Genomic DNA, 20971 nt, shown 5'->3' with positions numbered 1-20971 from the left:
CGAATACGAATCCATCGAGATCCTCACCGGTACCGACCTCATCAACCGAGGCTGTTCGCAATTTCTTTTGCTCGAAGTTTAACGAGACGTAGCTCGAGAAATTGGATAAAAAGCTTTTTTTCCAGCCAAAGGCATTGAACGAAGGGGCTGGCCTCGCCTCCATTCGCGTTCGATGGCTAAAGGGTGAAGGAAGAAGGAAGAGAAAAAAAGGGCAGATACCGTATTATACTACGCGTATAGGTTGCATCGCGCACACAAGGCTTCTCCGTCTGACCAGATCTTTTTTTTTTTTTTTTTTTAATTAACGAGCACGCGGCCATTACAAATGAACCGCGCGCTCGCTCGCTCTCGTTCGTCTTCTTATATTGACGCTTAATTCGTTTCCGTGTCCGTGCAGTGTACATGTTTTTCTTTCTTCCTCTTCTCTCTCTCTCTCTCTCTCTCTCTTCCTCTCTTCCCTATCTCTCTCTATGAAATTTACCCCTCGCTCGAATCTCGATCTTCTTCCATCTGAATTGCATACGCTGCAATGTTGCAATAGAGCCGACAGGGCTGAAGCGACACGGAGTTGTTCGCGCTTGTCTCGCGCGCGTACGTCTTAAAACCCACGGTTGGTGGCTTTAGTTGGACGCGGCGAAGGTTTCGTCGGCGGTTCGAAAAGAGAAAGAGACTGCCATTGAAAGTTCTTACTTCGCTCCCTCCCTCCGGGAAAGGCGACCGGCCATTTTGAAACGTCGTCGGAAGTGTTTCCACGCCACAATTTATACCTCTCTGTCTCCAAATGTTCCTCTCCTTGTTCTCTCCCCGCGTCTCGTAGCGCGCCCCGTTTTTAATTCCGCGACGTTTTAAAATGAACGGCGTCTCGCGCGCGCGATGGGATGGGCCGAGGCCGGACACTTTCCCGGTGACGTCGCGTCCGCGGACATCGTTTACGATGCGATTGTCGATAGGAGAGTCGAGTTCGCGGGTCGTGCAAGAAGCCTGAAAAGAGACATTGAATCCTGGATTTCGTATTATACAAACGAGAGCTAGAACTTGCCGGTGAATAATTTGCAGGGGCGCGATAGAGAGAAAGAGAGAAAGTCGAATTCGTTTTTTCTTCCACGCGTCTTTTACGTCTTTTATTCCGAGGTTTTTTACTCCGAACTTACCCGAGGCACGCGATTTCTCGAGGTTTCCTGACAACGTTTCGCATTCGTTCGTGACAATTTGGCCGCGCCGTTCTGGAAGAATACGAGCACGAGCGACGGGGTAGTGGAGAGATTGATAATTGAAAGGAGAGAACAGGGAACGAGTTTGACTCTGCTACGATCCTTGAACTTGTATGTTTCGATACGTTGCCTTAAAATTGAGTCTTTTAGATTTATAATACTTGGTCCAAGTAGATTGTACTTGTCTGTACTAATTGTCGACATCACTTGTACGTTCGATACATCCTTTCTAGTACGACGATACAATGTGTATCGAGCCTAGTTGATTATCATTCTTATTGTACACCTGTAGTATTAGAACACACGAATCTGTTGACATTAAATAATAATACTTCTGACATCGTTGAAGGCCTCGAAATTACCGAAAGAACGTAGCAGGGTTAAAGAGAAAGAAAGAAACCAAGGAAAGAAAACAGGAAAACATCTTGGAAGAAGAGGAAAAGTTAAAAAACGAGAGGGGAAGTCGTTGATGGAACAGAAAGAGAAAGAGAGAGAGAGAGTGAGTGAGAGAGAGAGAGAGAGAGAGAGAGAGAGAGAAAGAGAGAAGTTTTACAGCTTGCGTCATCCTTTTGGATTATTGGGGGATAGGGATTTTAAAGTGTGGGGGTTGCAGCTGCATGAGGTGCATTGTTGTGTTTCAGTGCTCACCTCTATGACGGGGCTGACCTTGAACTCTCTGAACACCCAGTCAGCGAAGAAGCTGTTCACCTGCCAGCTGTGCGGCAAGGTGCTATGCAGCAAAGCATCCCTGAAACGCCACGTTGCCGACAAGCACGCCGAGCGACAGGAGGAGTACAGATGCGTCATCTGCGAGCGGGTATACTGCTCGCGTAACTCCCTGATGACCCACATATATACCTATCATAAGAGCAGACCCGGCGACATTGACATTAAGTTCTTTTGAAGGTTTAGATAAGGTAGGGACATCGTAACACCAAAGAACTTCTCTCTCGATCGATAACACCCCTTCCCTTTGCTTCTCCCTCTTCTTCCCCCGTCTTCTCTCTTTTTCTCTTTTTTTTTCTTTTTTTTTTTCTTATCTAACAGACCTTCAATTCGACAACCTCACCTCATCAGCCGTCATCACTGACGCCGTCGTCGAAACGATCGCGTAATCGTTTGATTCGCCGTACGACCTCGGCTCGCACGGCGTATATATGTGTACACAGACAACCGTACACCTCTCCTTCTTTCTTCTTTCTTCGTCAAGCAGAAAACGCATGCCAGAGAAAACCGGTCTCGACTCCCACGTGGACCGACCCTTATTCTTCTTCTTCTACTACTATTACTCTCTCTGCTCTTCAGTTCTTGCGGCCCCCGAAGCTTTCGTCCCAGAGTCGTACACGTTCGTTCCTTCCTTCGTCCCTCCGTCCTCTGTGTGTTCATCCTGCAGAACTGCTTTTCTTTCTTCTCCTCCCGTCGTCCTTCATTCTCTTCGGTACCGTACGGTCGCCAATCGACATTCTTCCGGTATTCGCAGCTCCGTTATACCCCCTGTGTCGGTGACTCGGGATCGACCGGCGTCCACGCCACATGTCTCCGTCCTTCGTTCGCAAACACGCCGGAGACCCCACACACGATGAAACCGAAATTCGCGGATCGTCGATCGAACAATCAGAGAGCGATCGTTTGAATTGACCGATCGTTCATTCGATCGGGGTAACTGTTAATTGCGAGTAGGTCGAGTTCTTTTTTTTTCTTTCTTATTTTTTCTTCTTTTTTTTTTTTCCTTTTCTTTTCTTCTCTTTCGAAGTCTCGCTGACCAAACGACGACGGAGAACAAGCAGGGTATATAATTACGCTTCAGGTTGTTCCCACTAACACCACTCACTGTCCGATTCCCTTTGTTCTTTCGTATGGTTTCTTTTTTTTCTTTTAGTTTTGTGACAGTCACCCCGTTTAATCGTAGTTACACGTGGTCGTTCTAGCTTGCTTCTCTTTTTCTTTCTTTATTTATTTATTCTCCCTTTTCTCTGGGTCCCTCGAAACCAATTTTCTTTTTTTTTTTTTTTTAATTTTCCCTCGCCTAATTTACTTTTGTCGTTCGCTTCTCGATGTTCGATGTTGTGTATGCATGTTAATTTGTATCGCCGTTTGTATTATCCTTTCAGTGCTGAGCAACGATACACCTTGCGAAAAACTGCCGAGAACAATATATCGTTGTCAAGACGAGATACTGATCATTTATTTATCTTTTGAAACACACAGCGATTCTTTCTTCTTTTTCGAATTTTTTTTCTATTTTTATTTTCATCAATTTTGTCAATTTCAATTTCCAAATTATCGTTCAAAGTTTGATCGAACCTTGTCAAACTTGTCGATTTGTTTTGTAATTTTTTTCGCTCGGAATTTGCTTTTCATCGGCACTGGGAGGATTGATGCTCGTTTTGCTGCTTCGGAATGCCTTAACACGGAACGCCAGCTTTCTGAGCGGCGGATCGATCGTCGAAGACTTAACTTTCTTTTTCTTTTCCAAAAAGTCAAAACGTTTCGCGCGGGATCGTCCAATTGCACGCGCATGCGCGCCATTGCTTCGTTAATCCCCGCTAGCTAATCTTCTTTTTCGAACGAAGTTCACTTCATCCCGGGAGAGAATTGCTGCGTATTGATCTTTCGCTAATTAACCAACGCGCGTACAAGCATGATCGCGACCACTTGCATGCACGGAGTGTCTCCGTTAGAAATAATGCATCGCCGCGGGAAATACAAACTTTAGCTTTGCTCCACGCACGACTCTCAGCTGCACGACTGCTACAGTTGCACTTCTCGGAAGCGTCGAGATTTCTTTGTTATTCCATTGGCGGGCAATTAACAGAGAGATGGATGGATCACTAATCGAAAAGTGACAGAGACAGAACGCGTCTGGCATGGTGGTTTTGGTCCTCTTTGGTTCGAAACACTCACTCGACTAATTGCAAAACCCGGTCAATTAACGATATATATATATATATATATATATATCTCCGATCGCATGGATCGCTCTTCTTCAAGTTTCTCTCATCTGAATGTACCTCGATCGACGAAGCGAACGGGAAGAAAGGAAAGAAAGAGTTTCTTAACCCGTGCTCTAATCCTTAATTGATCCCGAGACAGCTGCTACACAGGGTTGAATTAAATGCCGAGCCGTGGTCGTCTCGCGAACGAAACAAGAGAGAGAGAGACCCTAATTGAGAATCGCGTCGAACGTTCGAGGTTCCAGCTAATTACGAATACACAAAGACCAAGCTTTGGTCGAAATTCCTTTGGCTGAATTAACAACGTACGAGGGCCTCGCGAGAACCTTACTCTCCTTGCTTTTTCCTCGGACGTTCGAGGAATTTGTATTTCGCGCCATCGCGAGGGCAAATAGGAAGGCAGCTTCACTTTTCGGTAATTCCTCAACGTTAATGAAAATGGATATTAAATTCGCGATCGATCAAGTAATTTAATGTGTAAGTTCATAGGCAACATTTTTATAATATAAAGTTTCGTACTTTAATAGATAATTGAGTAGTTTGAGATCGTTGAAAATCTATGTGAAACGTGCTATAAGTGGTAATGAACTTTTGCACTTTCGCGTCATTCAGATAAACTAACGAGTGAATAAAGATCTAAATATTTCTGGAACGCGCTTGAAGTCCTTTGGAACCAAGGCTGGAATAATAATTTACTAGAACACGAAACCTGCAATTTTCTCTTTACCCTAGTAAATCCCTGACTCTTCGTTTCTCTCTCAAAGAGACTCAAACTGTTCTATGTTCTCGAAATTCCACGCTGTTAACGCTAGAACTACCGACAACGATCGGTATCATCATTCGAATCTTTAAAAGTACACTGTTTAGCATTCATAAAGAATTACAAACTGATCGTTTTGATAGTTCCAAACTCCTGCGAGTTTGGAAAGAACTCGTGCGACAATTGAAAATCCTAGAGCTGCCTCCTTATTTTCTTCGCCCGAACTCCCGTAACTTCAACTAAATCACGCTAAAACTGTTCTCACGCGGTGACGATGCACTGCCGCGCGATTACCACAGCTGCGAGATTTATTCTGACGAACGATGGACGATTTTCAGGTACGGGCAACGGGATGCATCCAGCACCGTCGACGCCTCCCTCTGCCATGTACCGGATGCCACCGCCCACGGCCGGTGGCATAAACGAGCCTCAGGAATGCCCGTACTGCCGTCGCAACTTCTCGTGCTACTACTCCCTGAAGCGTCATTTCCAGGATAAGCACGAGCAATCGGACACCCTCTACGTGTGCGAGTTCTGCAACCGCAGGTACCGTACGAAGAACTCGCTCACCACGCACAAGAGCCTGCAGCACCGCGGCAGCAGCGGCATGCTGAAGAGGCTGCTGAAGACAACGGCGATCAAGAACGTTCTTGGCAGCATGCAGCAGGCACAGATGCAACAGCAGCCGCAATGAAAATGTCGGAACCGTCTTACACAGTCACCCCGTCCTCCCGGACTCTCAGCATCGTCGTGCTCATCATCCTCATCGTCCGCCTTCTCGTCTCCGCGCGATCCACCGTCGCCGATCCTCGCGGACCAAGGCAGCGCGAAACGCGACGCGTCACCTGCTCGTCGCCATCCAGTTCGACGCTTCGAAAGAAGCTACCGTTCGGCGTCTTCCGCGAGGCTCGAAGCAAGTTGCTCGGCGTCTTCGTCGCCACTCGGGAAGGTCGCCACCGATTTCGAGGGAAATCACATCCGAGAGAAGTTAGTTTCGAGAGAAGTTACTCTCGTTTGTTCCGTGAAAGTTCGGAGATTCGAGGGAGGAAGAGAGAATGGCTCCTCCTTGATGGCTTCCTCCCCCTCGCGCTCCTCCATCGAGGAATCAGCTTCGCGTACCGTGAATTTTCCAGTTCCCCCCGAGCCAAGACTGCGACCGAATCTAAAGAAGAAAAAGGAAAGAATCGACCCAGACACGTAGCTTCGCGAAAATTTTCGAGAGTGCCGAGATATACATTCCACTGCGTCGGGGCTTGACCAAGGTCTTGGACGCAGCGACTAACGCATTGAAACGCTCGTTTCGTCGAGGGACTGGTTCAAATGGGGAGGTCGCATCGGGCAACGTATCGCAGAGGCAAAGTTTCGCGTTTCTCCTGTCGTGTGCAACCTGAGTGTGAGAAAAATAACAAAACAATTGTTCGTTTACGATCTCGGCTAATTCTCCGCACGCTAAAAGTTCAAGAACTCATTCTTACAGTTCTGCTGCGAGGATGATAGTGATAACTTTCAAAATCAACGTTTCGAGAGGCGCTGACCTCTTCCCTCGTTTCAATTTACGAATTTAGAAGATCCACTTACGGTTAAACAAGAGAATATTAAAGAGAGTCAGTGATCAAGTAGAGCAAATCGAAATTAGTCAGACGTCCGTTGCTGGAAGCTTTGCCTATGCGATGTACGCGTGTCTGCCGACTCTCTCGAATCGATCCCAGAAATCATGTCAATTTACAAATATCGTCTTCTAGTAACCGTGCTGGACGAAGCATTTCTTCAATGGTTTCGAATCGCGAAGACTGTCTCGTTCGAGGAGCGAGTGTGCGTGGGTTTGCTTGTACGTCTCTGTCGGTAGTTTAGCACGCGCGCGTCTTTAGGACGAGAGAGGAAGGGTTTGAAATCGAAACTCTGAAATCGACTCTTCGAAATCGTGGCCCCGAGAGTCTTAGGCCTAAGTGAAATTCAATTACAAAGTCTATACAAAAAATAAAATGTGCTCAAATTTCGGGAAACCGGGCAGGCGAGGGCGAAACGAAGAGAGGTCTTGGAGCGGGGAAAGGAATTAGATTTCCGTGCGAAATTTTTATCGAAGTACGAAGGTATGGTGCGCAGAGCAGGATAAACGGATGAAAAGGAAGGCAAAAGAGAGACGAAGGAGACGATGGGGAGAGAGGGGGGAGGGGAGGGGAGGGAGGAGAGGCGTTAGAAAAGAAAAAAAGTGCAAGTAGAAGATTAGATAATCATCAGCTCTTGAGAAGAGGAAGATGATGAAGAAGAAAAAGAAGAGAAAAAGAAACCGTGTACAGGTCCGTCGTGCGCGCAAATTACAGACTATATTTTTAACTCTTTAAAAGTAATATTTTGAACTGTACATATATTATATTCGTACGATATTGATAACGATGATATTCTCTTGTTCAGGTTTTATAAGAGTGGAGGTGGAACGAATGCGAAGAGTTGCGAAAAAAAGGGGAAAGAAAAGAAAAGAAAAGAAAAGAAAAGGAGAACGGAGATAGTTAAGACGTAGATAGAACCACGCGGCTGGACACAGGGCAGTGTGCCAGGCTTCTTCGCGTCTTTTCTTGATTTCGTTTCGTTCGCGTTTCCACGCGTTTCGATCAGCGAATGTGCAATATTACCAGTAAGAGAGGGAGAGGGTAAATTTTTTTGGGGGGGGAGAGTCGGTTCGCATTCTTGGAAGACACAATGATTCCACCATTGAGAAAACGTTGTTCTCAAATTCAAGGCGACCAACTTGTTTTTCCGTCTCGGTCTTTTTCGTTCTTTCCTTCGTATCTTTCATTCGATCGAAAGTGATCGTTTGAACGAGGGAAGAGCTTGGAGAGAAAGTCGGAGAGCAGAGATCCAATTAGGCCAAAGAAAAGATATACGGGGGTTTTATATGGGAAGGGGAAACGATTTGCCGCGGGATTGTCCCGACCACTGCCCTGTTCTTTCAGATCTTCGACACGCATCCATGCTATACAAAAGTGTGAAAAAAGAGAAAAGAAAAGAACGAACATACAAGCGCGAGGGAAAAAGTTGTTCATTCGTGCAACGTATTCAGGTTTTAGAACTCAGTGTAAAAAAAAAAAAAAAAAAAAGAAAAAAAATGTGCATTCACGATAAAAATTCTTCTAAGAATAAAATATTGTAAAATATAATACTCGAGGCAGCTAACATTGCAAGAGAGTGAATTTTATGGAAATTGACTAAAAGTTAGAAAAATTCACATTTGTTTATAATACAATGAAACTGTACAAACTTTTATTTATATGAGAGATTATTTAAATCTATAAAACGTCTAACAAAAATTATAAACTGGTCATTTTGACCATTCTGTTCTAAGTAGTTTTAATCAATTTTTTAACCATTTATAGCCAAAACACATTTCCTGTATTCTCGTTTCTGATTTGAACGAGGCAATAATTGAAATTGATAACGCTCATAAACATCGTAGAACAGGCACTCGTAAACATTTGTTCGTGCGTTCTCCGTTTATTAACGACAAATCGGTTCGGCATTCGTTAAACAGTGCAATTATTTCGACGTTACATTCAAATTGCATACGACATACTTCGTTAACGAAGCCAATAATATCATATTTATTACTTTTGTTACACTATGGCGGATTTCAAATGCAAATCGGCCACGTGTGTTTCGTAGACAATCGACCGAATTTCTCATTAATTTTGGAAGCAAAAATTATCGAAGAAGTCGATAAATTACGAACGTATTTTAGTCAGTTGAAGTAGTTTCAATAACTTTTTGTTAAGTTATTGAAAATTATTTGTACTGAATCTCTAAAAATTACGTTTTAAATGTCAAAATTTTTCACTAGACTGTAACAGTGAAATAAACATTTCGGTTTGTAATGGTTAGGACTACTGAATAGTAATTTTCTTAATGAAAGATAAAAATATATAAATATATAGTTTATTCTGTTAGTGTGCTTGCAATGAAAATGGTGTGGAAATAATAATTAAATTAATTACAAATCAAATTAATTAAAATTAAAAATTAAATCAAAATTAAGTAGTGTGAAACATAAATTTTTATAGCTTCTAGTAGTAGAGTTAAAGCATCGTCAAACTTCAAACACGTCAGACTTTGACACTCTCTCAACAATCCCACATTTCCTAACAAAAGAATAGTCTCGAAATATGGTAAAAATAATCAAGTGGAACGTCGAAAAAACAATCACAGTGGCTAGATAATATTAATAAACCTTTCAATAATAATAAAAAATAAAAATATATATAAATGCATAATTTCTGTTAGAATACTTGCAGTGAAAACGACGTGGTGGTCGAAAAGAATGAAAATTGAAAATTATTGAAAAGTTATTAAATTAAACGTAAGTGTTGAACCAAACTTAAATTCCAAAATTGAGCGACGTGCGTGCATAAATTTTTTGCAACTTTCAGCATTTAGCGATCTATCGATGATCCAGCTAATCAAGAGTTAAAGCATCGTCAAACTTCAAACAAACACGTCAGACTTTGGCACTCTCTCAACAATCCCATATTTCTTGACAAAAGAATAGTCTCGAAATATGCTAAAAATAATCAAATGGAACGTCGAAAAAACAACCACAGTGGCTAGATAATATTAATAAACCTTTCAATAATAATAAAAAATAAAAATATATATAAATGCATAATTTCTGTTAGAATACTTGCAGTGAAAACGACGTGGTGGTCGAAAAGAATGAAAATTGAAAATTATTGAAAAGTTATTAAATTAAACGTAAGTGTTGAACCAAACTTAAATTCCAAAATTGAGCGACGTGCGTGCATAAATTTTTTGCAACTTTCAGCATTTAGCGATCTATCGATGATCCAGCTAATCAAGAGTTAAAGCATCGTCAAACTTCAAACAAACACGTCAGACTTTGGCACTCTCTCAACAATCCCATATTTCTTGACAAAAGAATAGTCTCGAAATATGCTAAAAATAATCAAGTGGAACGTCGAAAAAACAACCACAGTGGCTAGATAATATTAATAAACCTTTCAATAACAATAAAAAATAAAAATATATATAAATGCATAATTTCTGTTAGAATACTTGCAGTGAAAACGACGTGGAGGTCGAAAAGAATGAAAATTGAGAATTATTGAAAAGTTATTAAATTAAACGTAAGTGTTGAACCAAACTTAAATTCCAAAATTGAGCGACGTGCGTGCATAAATTTTTTGCAACTTTCAGCATTTAGCGATCTATCGATGATCCAGCTAATCAAGAGTTAAAGCATCGTCAAACTTCAAACAAACATGTCAGACTTTGACACTCTCTCAACAATCCCATATTTCTTGACAAAAGAATAGTCTCGAAATATGCTAAAAATAATCAAATGGAACGTCGAAAAAACAACCACAGTGGCTAGATAATATTAATAAACCTTTCAATAATAATAAAAAATAAAAATATATATAAATGCATAATTTCTGTTAGAATACTTGCAGTGAAAACGACGTGGTGGTCGAAAAGAATGAAAATTGAAAATTATTGAAAAGTTATTAAATTAAACGTAAGTGTTGAACCAAACTTAAATTCCAAAATTGAGCGACGTGCGTGCATAAATTTTTTGCAACTTTCAGCATTTAGCGATCTATCGATGATCCAGCTAATCAAGAGTTAAAGCATCGTCAAACTTCAAACAAACATGTCAGACTTTGGCACTCTCTCAACAATCCCATATTTCTTGACAAAAGGACGATCTCGAGGCATGGTAAATAATCCTCGTGGAAGGAGCACAACAGGAGCAGCGGCCAGATAGCGTTTATGGTCGCGCAGATGCGTCTAGTCACGCGCGATCTTTCACCGTGAACCGTACCACGCCGTGACAGTTATGCGGCCGTTACCATGCGGTATCAGCCCTCTGCCAAGAAGGGTCCGATTGTTCCAGCTGGAAAAGCAAAGCTGTTAGCCCGTTACGGGAAATGGGATCCATCGTTGGGTCGAATCGTTTGCCACGATCTCTCGCTGCCTGTCGCGGCTTTTCCTTTCACCGAGCAATTATCCGTTGCCCGCGATCATCGACTTTAGTCCCCCTTTCGCCCCCTGATGTTGTTTGCAGCAACGTGGTTTCGATTTCCAGTCGGATCTTACGCCGCGTTCACATGTGTATATGGATTCCGGGTAATTGATGTTAAAGGTGAACTACCGGTGGGCGAAAAGGGGGGCCGGTGGATTTTGAGGAAATTAGAGGCGTTCAGGGATTATGTTTGATGCATACATAGGATATGTGCACGCGTGCTTGAAACGAGTTGCGACTCGGCGGGCGTTTGATAGTGAAATTAGCTTCTACGGGAATTACCGGCATTGATTAATATTTTTTAATATTATTATTTCATTTTATATGTTTATATTATTTTATATTATTTATATATTTTCATATAGTTTCTATTATTTTATATTATTTATATATTTTCATATATTTTATATTATTTTGTATTATTTATATATTTTCATATATTTTATATTATTTTGTATTATTTATATATTTTCATATATTTTATATTATTTTATATTATTTATATATTTTCATATATTTTATATTATTTTGTATTATTTATATATTTTCATATATTTTATATTATTTTGTATTATTTATATATTTTCATATATTTTACATTATTTTGTATTATTTATATATTTTCATATATTTTATATTATTTTGTATTATTTATATATTTTCATATATACTATGTTATTTTATATTATTATTATTTTATATTGTGTGTGTGTATATATATATATATTATTTTATATTGTATATATACTTTCATGTATTTTATATTATTGTATATTATTTATAATTTATTTTATTTTATATAATCCGACTGACGGATACGAGTTTTATGCTTATTATTTTTCTAATATCATATCGATGATAAAACAGACACATTTTCAAAATGTGAACATACGGGCATGTAACGTCCAAGTTACACCCTCTGTTATAATTATCTTATTTTAATCACTTTGAAAGTTTAATTTCAATTATTAAACTTTTGATTTCTTTAAAAAGGAAAAAATGTTCTAAAGTAGTTACTTGAAGCAATTTTTGATATTGAAAAACTATTATAAAAACGGAGATCTCAGTTCCACGAAACGTGGAATTATTCGTTAATTTTCTCATGGTATGATAATAAACTACCAATCCGACGATAAGATGTCATAAAAAATTAATCAAAACGTACGCTGGAATTTTACTATCCAGTGATAATTACTATCATTTCCCACGGAATATATCCGAGCGTACGCACGGATCTCGCTTTCCTTTTTCCATTAAAAAAATCGAACTCGACGCGGGCTTCGCGCGAGCCGCCTAATGAAGACAATTTTCACGGGAGATCGCGAGATCTCGATCAGAGAAATCGGGCCGTTGCTCGCCCCTTTTTGCCATCGACTGGCCATCGGCGGTGGATTAAAATTGAAAAAAGGAATCTGCGGTCCAACGACCACGGCGATCGAGGTCAGGCGAACAGGAAAGGAAAAAAAGAGACAAAAAAAAAAAAGAAAAGAACGAAAGAGGAAAAGGAAAAAAGAATGCGCGAGAGCGAAGGGGAAAGGGTTGGGAAAGAGTGAACGGACAAAAAGGGCGAGAATGCGAGGCTCCGAGCTACCGCAGACAACTCGATAGAAAAAATTTCGCGTATGAAATGTGCACTTTCACGGTCGGGTGCATCGCACAAGATGCGTAATTACGAGTGTATCAAAGTACGTGGTCTCGTCTACGCGTGTGTTCGCTCGGTGAAAAGATTTTTGAAATAGATGCTCAGGCGTGCCATGCGGTGGAAATATTTTATTATAGGGATATTGATTTCTTGAAATTCTGTTTCGAGCAGCGACGAATATTTCCAAATGATTGCGCAGAAGATGGATAATGTTGGAGCTGCGTTTCAATCGGAATAATTTTTGTTTCTTAATAATTGTTTCAGTTTCAATTGAGATTGGTACTTGTAAGTGGCTGTTGACGCTTGAAATTATATTAGAGTTGTTTCATTTTAACTTTAATAGGTCAAGTTATTTAATTTTAGTAGGTTAGATTCTTTAATTTTATTTCATTTTTTTTTAAATTTTAGTTGGTATAGGTCAAGTTATTTAATTTTAATAGGTTAGATTCTTTAATTTTATTTCATTTTAATTTCTAGTAGGTTGGGTTATTTAATTTTAGTTGAGCAGTATGATGAAATACAAATTAGACTTTCTTAAGTTGAGAAAAAATTAAGTTTATACTAGTAACTGAGGAATCGTAGTATTCCTAGATGGCTATCACATTTGAGATTTGATTAAAATTTAATATAAGATTAGATATTAATATCAGTTTAGAAATTAATATCTTTAATATTAAAAAATCTAATATAATATATTAGTATTACAATCTACAGTAATTTACAATATTAGTAATAATGAAGAGACGAAATTCTTCAGTTTAGAAATAATACTAATAACTGAGGTATCATTCAGTATTCGTAGATTTCACACTTGAAATTGAAATTTAATTACTTATTGGTTTAATTAATTAATACCCTTGATATTTTTTTATCGTGTAGAATGTAACAAATTTAAATGAAAAGACAAAGTTAGAGAAAAGATTAAATGACAATTATACCAATAATAATTCATAGTATACATAGATAGCCTATTTGAAATTAGATCAGAATACTTAATGTCCACTCTCAGTAATTAATGCCTCCAATAATTTCCATCGTGAAATTATTGAATAGAATACGAATTGAAATGGAGAGACGAATTTCGGAGAGAAATTTAACGATAGTTGTCAATAATTGAGGATTGAATTTCAAATGTTAAAGTCAAACGTCAATTGTCATCGAGACAATTATGGAATTTAAAAAACTCTCCTGTGAAAGTCAAGAAAGCTTCTTATTTGACTGTTCTCGTCAAGTTTGACGGCTAAAAAATCGAGGACACCCTGTATAACGCGCGGATATATCGGCTGGATGGCGCGGGCGCGGGTTAGGGCGGCACGTTAATAAAACCAGAGCGTTAATTGCTGAATTCCCCATTGATTAATGGCGCTCAAGGCTTCGTCGGAGGCAAGTGAGCCGCCAATTTCACGAAGGAAATAGCTCGATGTCTACGTTACAGGCGCTCAAATTGCGGGAATATTCCTCCATTGTACTCCGTCGATCGCTTCCCTTTATTTTTCTCTCAATTCCTCGGGGCCCTCTCATCAATATTCAATCGATGGATCCTCGTCTATTTTCTAAATCCAATTTCTAAATCCAACGAATTATTTACATTAATTTATATTCATTCGATCGGTGGACGTTGACTTCGATCGAATTATCGAAATTATATTTCTGATTAATTCGAGAATGTTTCGGAGAGAAAATTTCGTTTCGTCGCAGCACTTGAAAATTGAGAAAGTCCCGTATATATTTTGGGGTTTGTTAAGCTCTGTTGGGAAGTGAAAACCGCAGTTTTATATTTCTGCGGGAATTCATTCTTTTCAAAAATAAAAATTCAAGCGCCGTGTTGAGAATTTCCTTGTTATTTCAAGAAATAAATTCGTTCGTTAACTCTTCAGTGAATTACTGGCGCAGAGTCTCTCTCTATATTAATAATCGTATTACGTGCTGATGATATTTTTGTTTGAAGATCTATGTAACTCTCCAATATCTCCTCTCACGTCTTCTAATGACGCTGGAGGAATTTTATTTTTATTTATCAGTTTGGTATAAATTAAACTGGAATTGAATAACGAATATATTATTATTCGTATTATTGTTATAATAGTAAATAAAAATTATTAATACAGTAGTATAGTTAATACATGGAGCTAATACATAGAAAGTGGAAGATAATAATGATTGGTAGTAATAGTAATTATAATAGTAAATAGTAATTATACTTCACAGTTGAATTAATAATTCATAAATGCAAAATGTTATAATTACTTTTTAAAGGAATTTATATATAGTCACACTTAAAATCAAATTAGATTCGTGTTAATTAAATAACGGATATATTATTATTCATATTATTGTTATAATAGTTAATAAAAGTTATTAATACAGTAGTATAATGTGTTATATAATTCATACATGGAGCTAATACATAGAAAGTGGAAGATAATAATGATTGGTAGTAAATAATAATTATACTTCACAGTTAAAATAATAATTCATAAATGCAAAATGTTATAATTACTTTTTAAAGGAATTTATATATAGTCACACTTGAAATCAAATCAGATTCGTGTTATACAATTAATAAAAATTAACGATATAATAATACAATATGTTATGTAATCAACACATAGAAAGTAGAAGATAATAATAACATTCTAGAAGATAATAATAACATTCCACAACTAAAGTAATAATAATTGCAATTTACAAGTATCAAATATTACAATCATTTATTAAATCACTTATATATATTGTAATCGCACGTTCAGATCAAGTCGAATAAAAAAAATTCGCGATTTCGTTTCTAACGTGGCGCGTTAATATGCACTTTGACGGTGCATTTGGAAATGGAGAGAACGAGCATTTTGTTTTTTTATATAACAGGACGGAACGAAGATTTTAATCTAGAGTGCAACGCGTCGAACCTTAATAACGTTCGAAATAACGAGAATAAATATTTGCGTTAGCAAGTGAAATCGCGTCGGAGAGGGCCATTAGCCCTGCGCCAAGCTAAGCGCGGATGCATGAATCACTGGTATTCTGGTAATAACGGTTGACAGTCACGGACGTTCATCCTCACGCTCCGTCCGGCGTGTTAAGTCTTGAGAGAAATCCACGGTGAAATATACTCGCGGAAATCTGTGACGTTTGGCCTTACGTGGCGCCCGATAGATCATATTTCTCGAAAAACATTCTCATCGAAACCGTCTTTGGATACCGTCTCGTCTGGTCTTAACTCAACTTCCAGCGAACTTTCTTCGGTACAGCGTTATGTAATTAATATGAATCTGAATCGCGAATTCCGAATTGATATCAATTTTAAACGCCGTTAACAAGTTCCAGGGCGAGCGTGCCCGTTCTTTCTTTGATTAACGGCTCGTTCTGAAGGGGCCAACCCCTTAAAGGGTGGAGAAGGGGATGGAACGCTCGTTTGTTCAACCCTCTCGACTGAAATAAACCTTCTTCCACGCTGTACGGGAGAAATTACGTAGAAGTTGAATCGTTTCTGCGATACTTTGGGCTGAAAGTGTGGGGACCCTCCCGGTGTAATTGATCGTCGGAAAGTATTCGCGTGGAATTTTATGTGATCCAAACTAGCTGCAAATCATGTCGGAGAGGGTAACTCGTAATTTCGTAAACTGTGGTGCGTACATTTGATTGTATTTGATTAGGAGCTAATTTCAAGCTGTCAAAGGATATCTCAATGCTTCAATTTTTTGCTTGTTGAAAAGAGTCTTTCATCGACGACCATTTTTGGAAAATCTTTTGGTTTTTTTTTTCTTTGGATTTAACTTTTGTTTTAAGTAGTATTGATAGTATAGTTTAATCCGTACTAACCACAAGTTATTTCAATAGTATCAAATTTAATAGTTATTTGCATGGACGAAATCCATGCATCATTTAATCTCCAGCACTAAATTTCAGTTTGTTTCCAAATAGCACGATTTCGTAATGACACGTGTACGCACGTGTGGCGGATGATTCTACGTGAAAAGACGGAATAAAATTTGCTGATTTAAGCCTTTGTTTCCTCGTAACTTCTCCTTTTTCTGTTTTTGATAAAAGAATAAAAAAAGAATGTTCCATTTGAATGAAATAAATGATTATCAAATTATTGAAAACTCTAAAACTTTAAGACTCTAAAACTCTAAGACTCTAAAGCTCTAAACCTCTAAAACTCTAAGACTCTAAGACTCTAAAACTCTAAGACTCTAAGACTCTGAGAATCTAGAACTCTGAGACTCTAGAATTCAGAGTCTAGAACTCTGAGACTCTAGAACTCTGAGACTCTAAGACTCTGAAACTCTAAGACTCTGAAACTCTAAGACTCTGAAACTCTAAGACTCTGAAACTCTAAGACTCTGAAACTCTAAGACTCTGAAATTCTAAGACTCTGAAACTCTAAGACTCTGAAACTCTAAGACTCTAAGACTCTAAGACTCTAAGACTCTAAAACTCTAAGACTCTAAGACTCTGAGAATCTAGAACTCTGAGACTCTAGAATTCAGAGTCTAGAACTCTGAGACTCTAAGACTCTGAAATTCTAAGACTCTGAAACTAAGACTCTGAAACTCTAAGACTCTGAAACTCTAAGACTCTGAAACTCTGAAACTCTAAGACTCTAAGACTCTAAGACTCTAAGACTCTAAGACTCTAAGACTCTAACACTCTAAAACTCTAAGACTCTAAGACTCTAAGACTCTAAGACTCTAAGACTCTAAAACTCTAAAACTCTAAAACACTAAACCGACGTCATACATCATCCCCGAAGAATAAAATCGTAATACAAACGGGTCAACCACTGAAAGTCGATTTAAATTAAATAAATCAACCTAAATTGAATAAATCAACCTCGAACGATACACGAACGTCATCTCAACGTCTTCACTCGAGTATCACTTATAACGATACTTCGTACGTCGAGAGGAATTGCAACCGAGGGTGGCTCGTCCCCGCAAGCGGGCTGACTCACCCTCCAAAAGAAAGGAGGGCGTCACGGCTGATTTACGCGGTTGCTCGCCCTTACGATTACAAAGAGGATTTGACGGCGGGATTCGCGGCGTGTCCGGCCGTCAGAAGGGCGCGATAAAAGCTCGGCCGACGATTCGAGGGTCCGAGAAGATTGCCAATACCATTACTCGGCAGTAAAAGGAGCGTAAACGCGCCGTTAAACGACTGTCGCGTGTTCCCTCTGCCCCTCTTCTGTGTCTGTTGTTCTCCTGCCGGAAATCGAACCACCCCGCTTTATGCCAACGCGAGACGAGTCTCCAACCAAACGAACCGGATCCGGTGAACTCTCCCCCCTCCAACTCTGCGTTCGAAACCCTGTTTACCTTGCTTCGCCCTACACACACAGATCCTTCCTTTCTTTTCCACCACGACACGGCGCGATAGTCGTCGAGGAAAGCAGTGCGGCAGGGTTGTTTCCAGGATAAGGAGATTCTCGTCGATAGTTCCTCGGGGTGACTTTTATTGCCAGTTTGATCCGGATGGGGCAGTCTCGGCGAGGGTTAGTTGAATCGGGCTTGTAACTTTCGAAATCTTGTTTGCTTTTAAGTCTAGCGTTCTCGCGACGCTGGAAGGAGTCGATGCTATTTGGATTTTTGATATATTTTATAAAATATAAAATATACATATATATATATATTATAGGAGACTGAATCATGTTTACCTTTTTTTAAATTCTTTTTTGTTTGCGAGAGCGGATAATCTTAATTTGTTGGCTGTTTGAATTTTTATGGTAATTTAAAGTTAATTTGAAATTTAAAATTTTTATCCGTGTTACATTGACCTTGACGCACAGTGATTTTAATTATGCAGCACGAATTACTTATGTAATTTTGTTATATGAATATTGGATCTGCCTGCTGACACGGAGTCTTTACGTACATTCATGAACAATAAAACAACGCATGAAAATTGATAAACCCGATGAAAATTTATATGTTAATTCATTCCATGTTTCGTTTGCCTAATGTACATACATTAAAGTACCGAAATCAATTAATTCGTTCAGTGACCAGACGAAGATAGTTGTTTTCTCCATTGCTATCATTGTCAGCATTTGTATTTAATTTTATCAAGCATTTGTATTTAATTTAATTTTATTAAATATAATAATGATAAACGTGAGGATAATATTTAAATTCGCGATGAATTTAAACTTTCTGGACACTTTTGTTTGTCCTGTAACAATTTCATCGTGCTTGTTATTTCCACAATCGAGCATTTAACTGCCTTTATTGTTGTTGTGCAAAAGAATTTAAACTTTACGTACCGGGACTATATTAATTTATATTAATTTATTCTGTATTATTCACACGTATTATATTCGATGCATCTCGCAAAATTAATTAATTTATTTAATAACCAGACAGAGTCATCCGCTTTCTCAAATATACATCCTTTGTATTAACGTGAAAAGAAAAATATGTGATTCCATTTCAGATGAACAGCGTTGACTTTAAATTGAAAATTTTGAAACTTTTCTACTTGTGAAAAACATGTTTTGCCCCTTTTGAAGTCGTGTTAGAATCTTGCAATCTTGCAATCTTTTTTACTCTATTTACAATCTGTTTTCGTATTTTGTGTTTTATTTCTGTATTGCAAAATTTCTGTATTACAACAGTTTTCGTATTTTTGTGCTTTATACAATTTTCTGTATTGCAAAATTTCTGTATTACAACAGTTTTCGTATTTTTCTATTTTATACAATTTTCTGTATTTTTTGTACAATCTTTTGTTATTTTTCGCGTAAAATTTAAAAATTATTTAAAGAGTGCATGAACTGTTCTGCATCTATAGGCAATGGTCGATCTTGAAGGGGTAAAAACTTGGGGATGCTAAACCGATATTTTATCAAATATCCCGGAAATTATCGAAGATAGTAAATAATAATTTTTGTTTAAATTGATGAAATTAGTATTCCTTGGCGACGAACTGGTAGCATACCAAAGTCGGAGTCAATTTCCATGAAATTTGATATGAATCTAGTAAATCTCAAAAAAATATTCGACCCGTATCTATTTTATCGACAATGGTCGATGTCGAAGGAATGAAAACTACCCTCAAACTTGGATAGCTTATTTTATCAAATATCTCCTTATTTTATCAAATATCTCGGAAATTATCGAAGATAATAATTTTCGCGTAAACTGATGAAATTAGTGTTTTTTCAACGCACGGGAAGAAATTGTGGTTTCCTCGCCCTACGTATGGATAGATCATCTATGTGCTTCCGAAAATGAGACGATCGTTACCGGTCGATCGACGACTACGAATGGCTATTCACGCCGAATACAACAGCAAGGCCGAAGCGAGGTCGAGATGGATCCACGAAGCGAGCAAAGAACGACGCTCTCCGCGGGGAAAGTAATTCGCTAATGGCATCGAGAAACGCGCAAACGCAGCCTGGTGTTCTTCCGGGTGAAAAAGCGGAGCCTCTGTCGCCCTATCGCTCCCGAGACTTTATCCAGATGTATCCGTGGCTCGTGCGAGAGCTCGTGATATTTCGAGGGTGGTTCTGCCAGTTGGAGGTTGTAATTGAACTTCGGTGTCTTCTTGATCTTGGGAAGAGGTCCTCCTTTTCCCAAGACTCGCGCCGAGTCTACTGATGGTAATGCGATTTGAAACGTTGAAAGACACCTTAATTCGTTTCGCTGAACTCGTGAAAGTGGAAATTCTCTCGTGATTCATTTCGACAGGAATTTTTAGGAATTTTTGAAATAAAATATTTCTATCGTCGTCCCGTGTAACTAAAATTGACGTTTGACTGTGATTTAATTAAAAAATATCCTTGTTAAATCGCACTCGTTAGAAGGGACAGATCGATAGATTCTAGTGTAGAAATATAATTTGAAACGTTGAATGGAAAAATATCTGAATTCGTTTTATTAATTTGTAGGAGTTGAGGGTCTGTAGAAGGTTGAAGATTCTTCTTGGTGTAGTAATTTCAGTTAGAATAATATAGAATATTCCTCTCTTCATCTTGTAAAAATTTGCTTATTAACTCACACACGTTTGAAAGAGAGATCGTTGGATTTTTTTAAATATCGAAAATATTTTTTTAATATGATTAAAATGTTAAGAAAGTCTTGATTCGCTTTACTAACTTGTGGAAATTGAAATACTCGTAGGATTCTTTTTCTTTTTTTCTTCGTAGAAAGAATTTTAGGAATTTTAAAAAATTTTCTTTGCAATAGATTTTTTTAAAGTTAGGAGATTTGAAGTTAAAGTAAAACGAAATATTCCTGTTACCATCTTGCAGAAGTAAAAATTGAAATAATAGAGTTCCTTGCGATTGGGCAAATTTTGTTTGAAATAAAGACAGAAAACGACAATTCGAAAGAGCGAGTCACTTTCGCTAATTTATTATTTTCATTTAAAAAATGA

At 38.4% G+C, this 20971-nt stretch overlaps 2 protein-coding genes across 2 annotated transcripts in view; both read left to right on the top strand.

Annotated features, from left to right (window-relative positions):
- Window positions 1-20971, top strand: part of LOC122537478 — an 87845-nt gene that overhangs the window by 35296 nt on the left and 31578 nt on the right. The window lies entirely within an intron of this gene.
- Window positions 1994-7932, top strand: LOC122537479 (broad-complex core protein isoforms 1/2/3/4/5-like). The gene is made up of 2 exons (XM_043670659.1): window positions 1994-2128; window positions 5264-7932. Exon 2 carries the CDS (start codon window positions 5278-5280, stop codon window positions 5617-5619), a length of 342 nt encoding a protein of 113 aa, XP_043526594.1. The 5' UTR covers window positions 1994-2128; window positions 5264-5277; the 3' UTR covers window positions 5620-7932.

Source organism: Frieseomelitta varia, unplaced genomic scaffold (genome assembly GCF_011392965.1).
Source record: "Frieseomelitta varia isolate USP_RPSP 00005682 unplaced genomic scaffold, Fvar_1.2 scaffold_911, whole genome shotgun sequence".
NCBI classification, from domain to species: Eukaryota; Metazoa; Arthropoda; class Insecta; order Hymenoptera; family Apidae; genus Frieseomelitta; species Frieseomelitta varia.
The sequence above is the reverse complement of the archived record's forward strand: the minus strand, read 5'-3'. Positions and strand labels throughout refer to the sequence as shown.

What these genes read in the sequence shown, in the direction of transcription:
- LOC122537479 (XM_043670659.1), top strand. Translation starts at nt 5,278, where the DNA reads ATGCATCCAGCACCGTCGACGCCTCCCTCTGCCATGTACCGGATGCCA.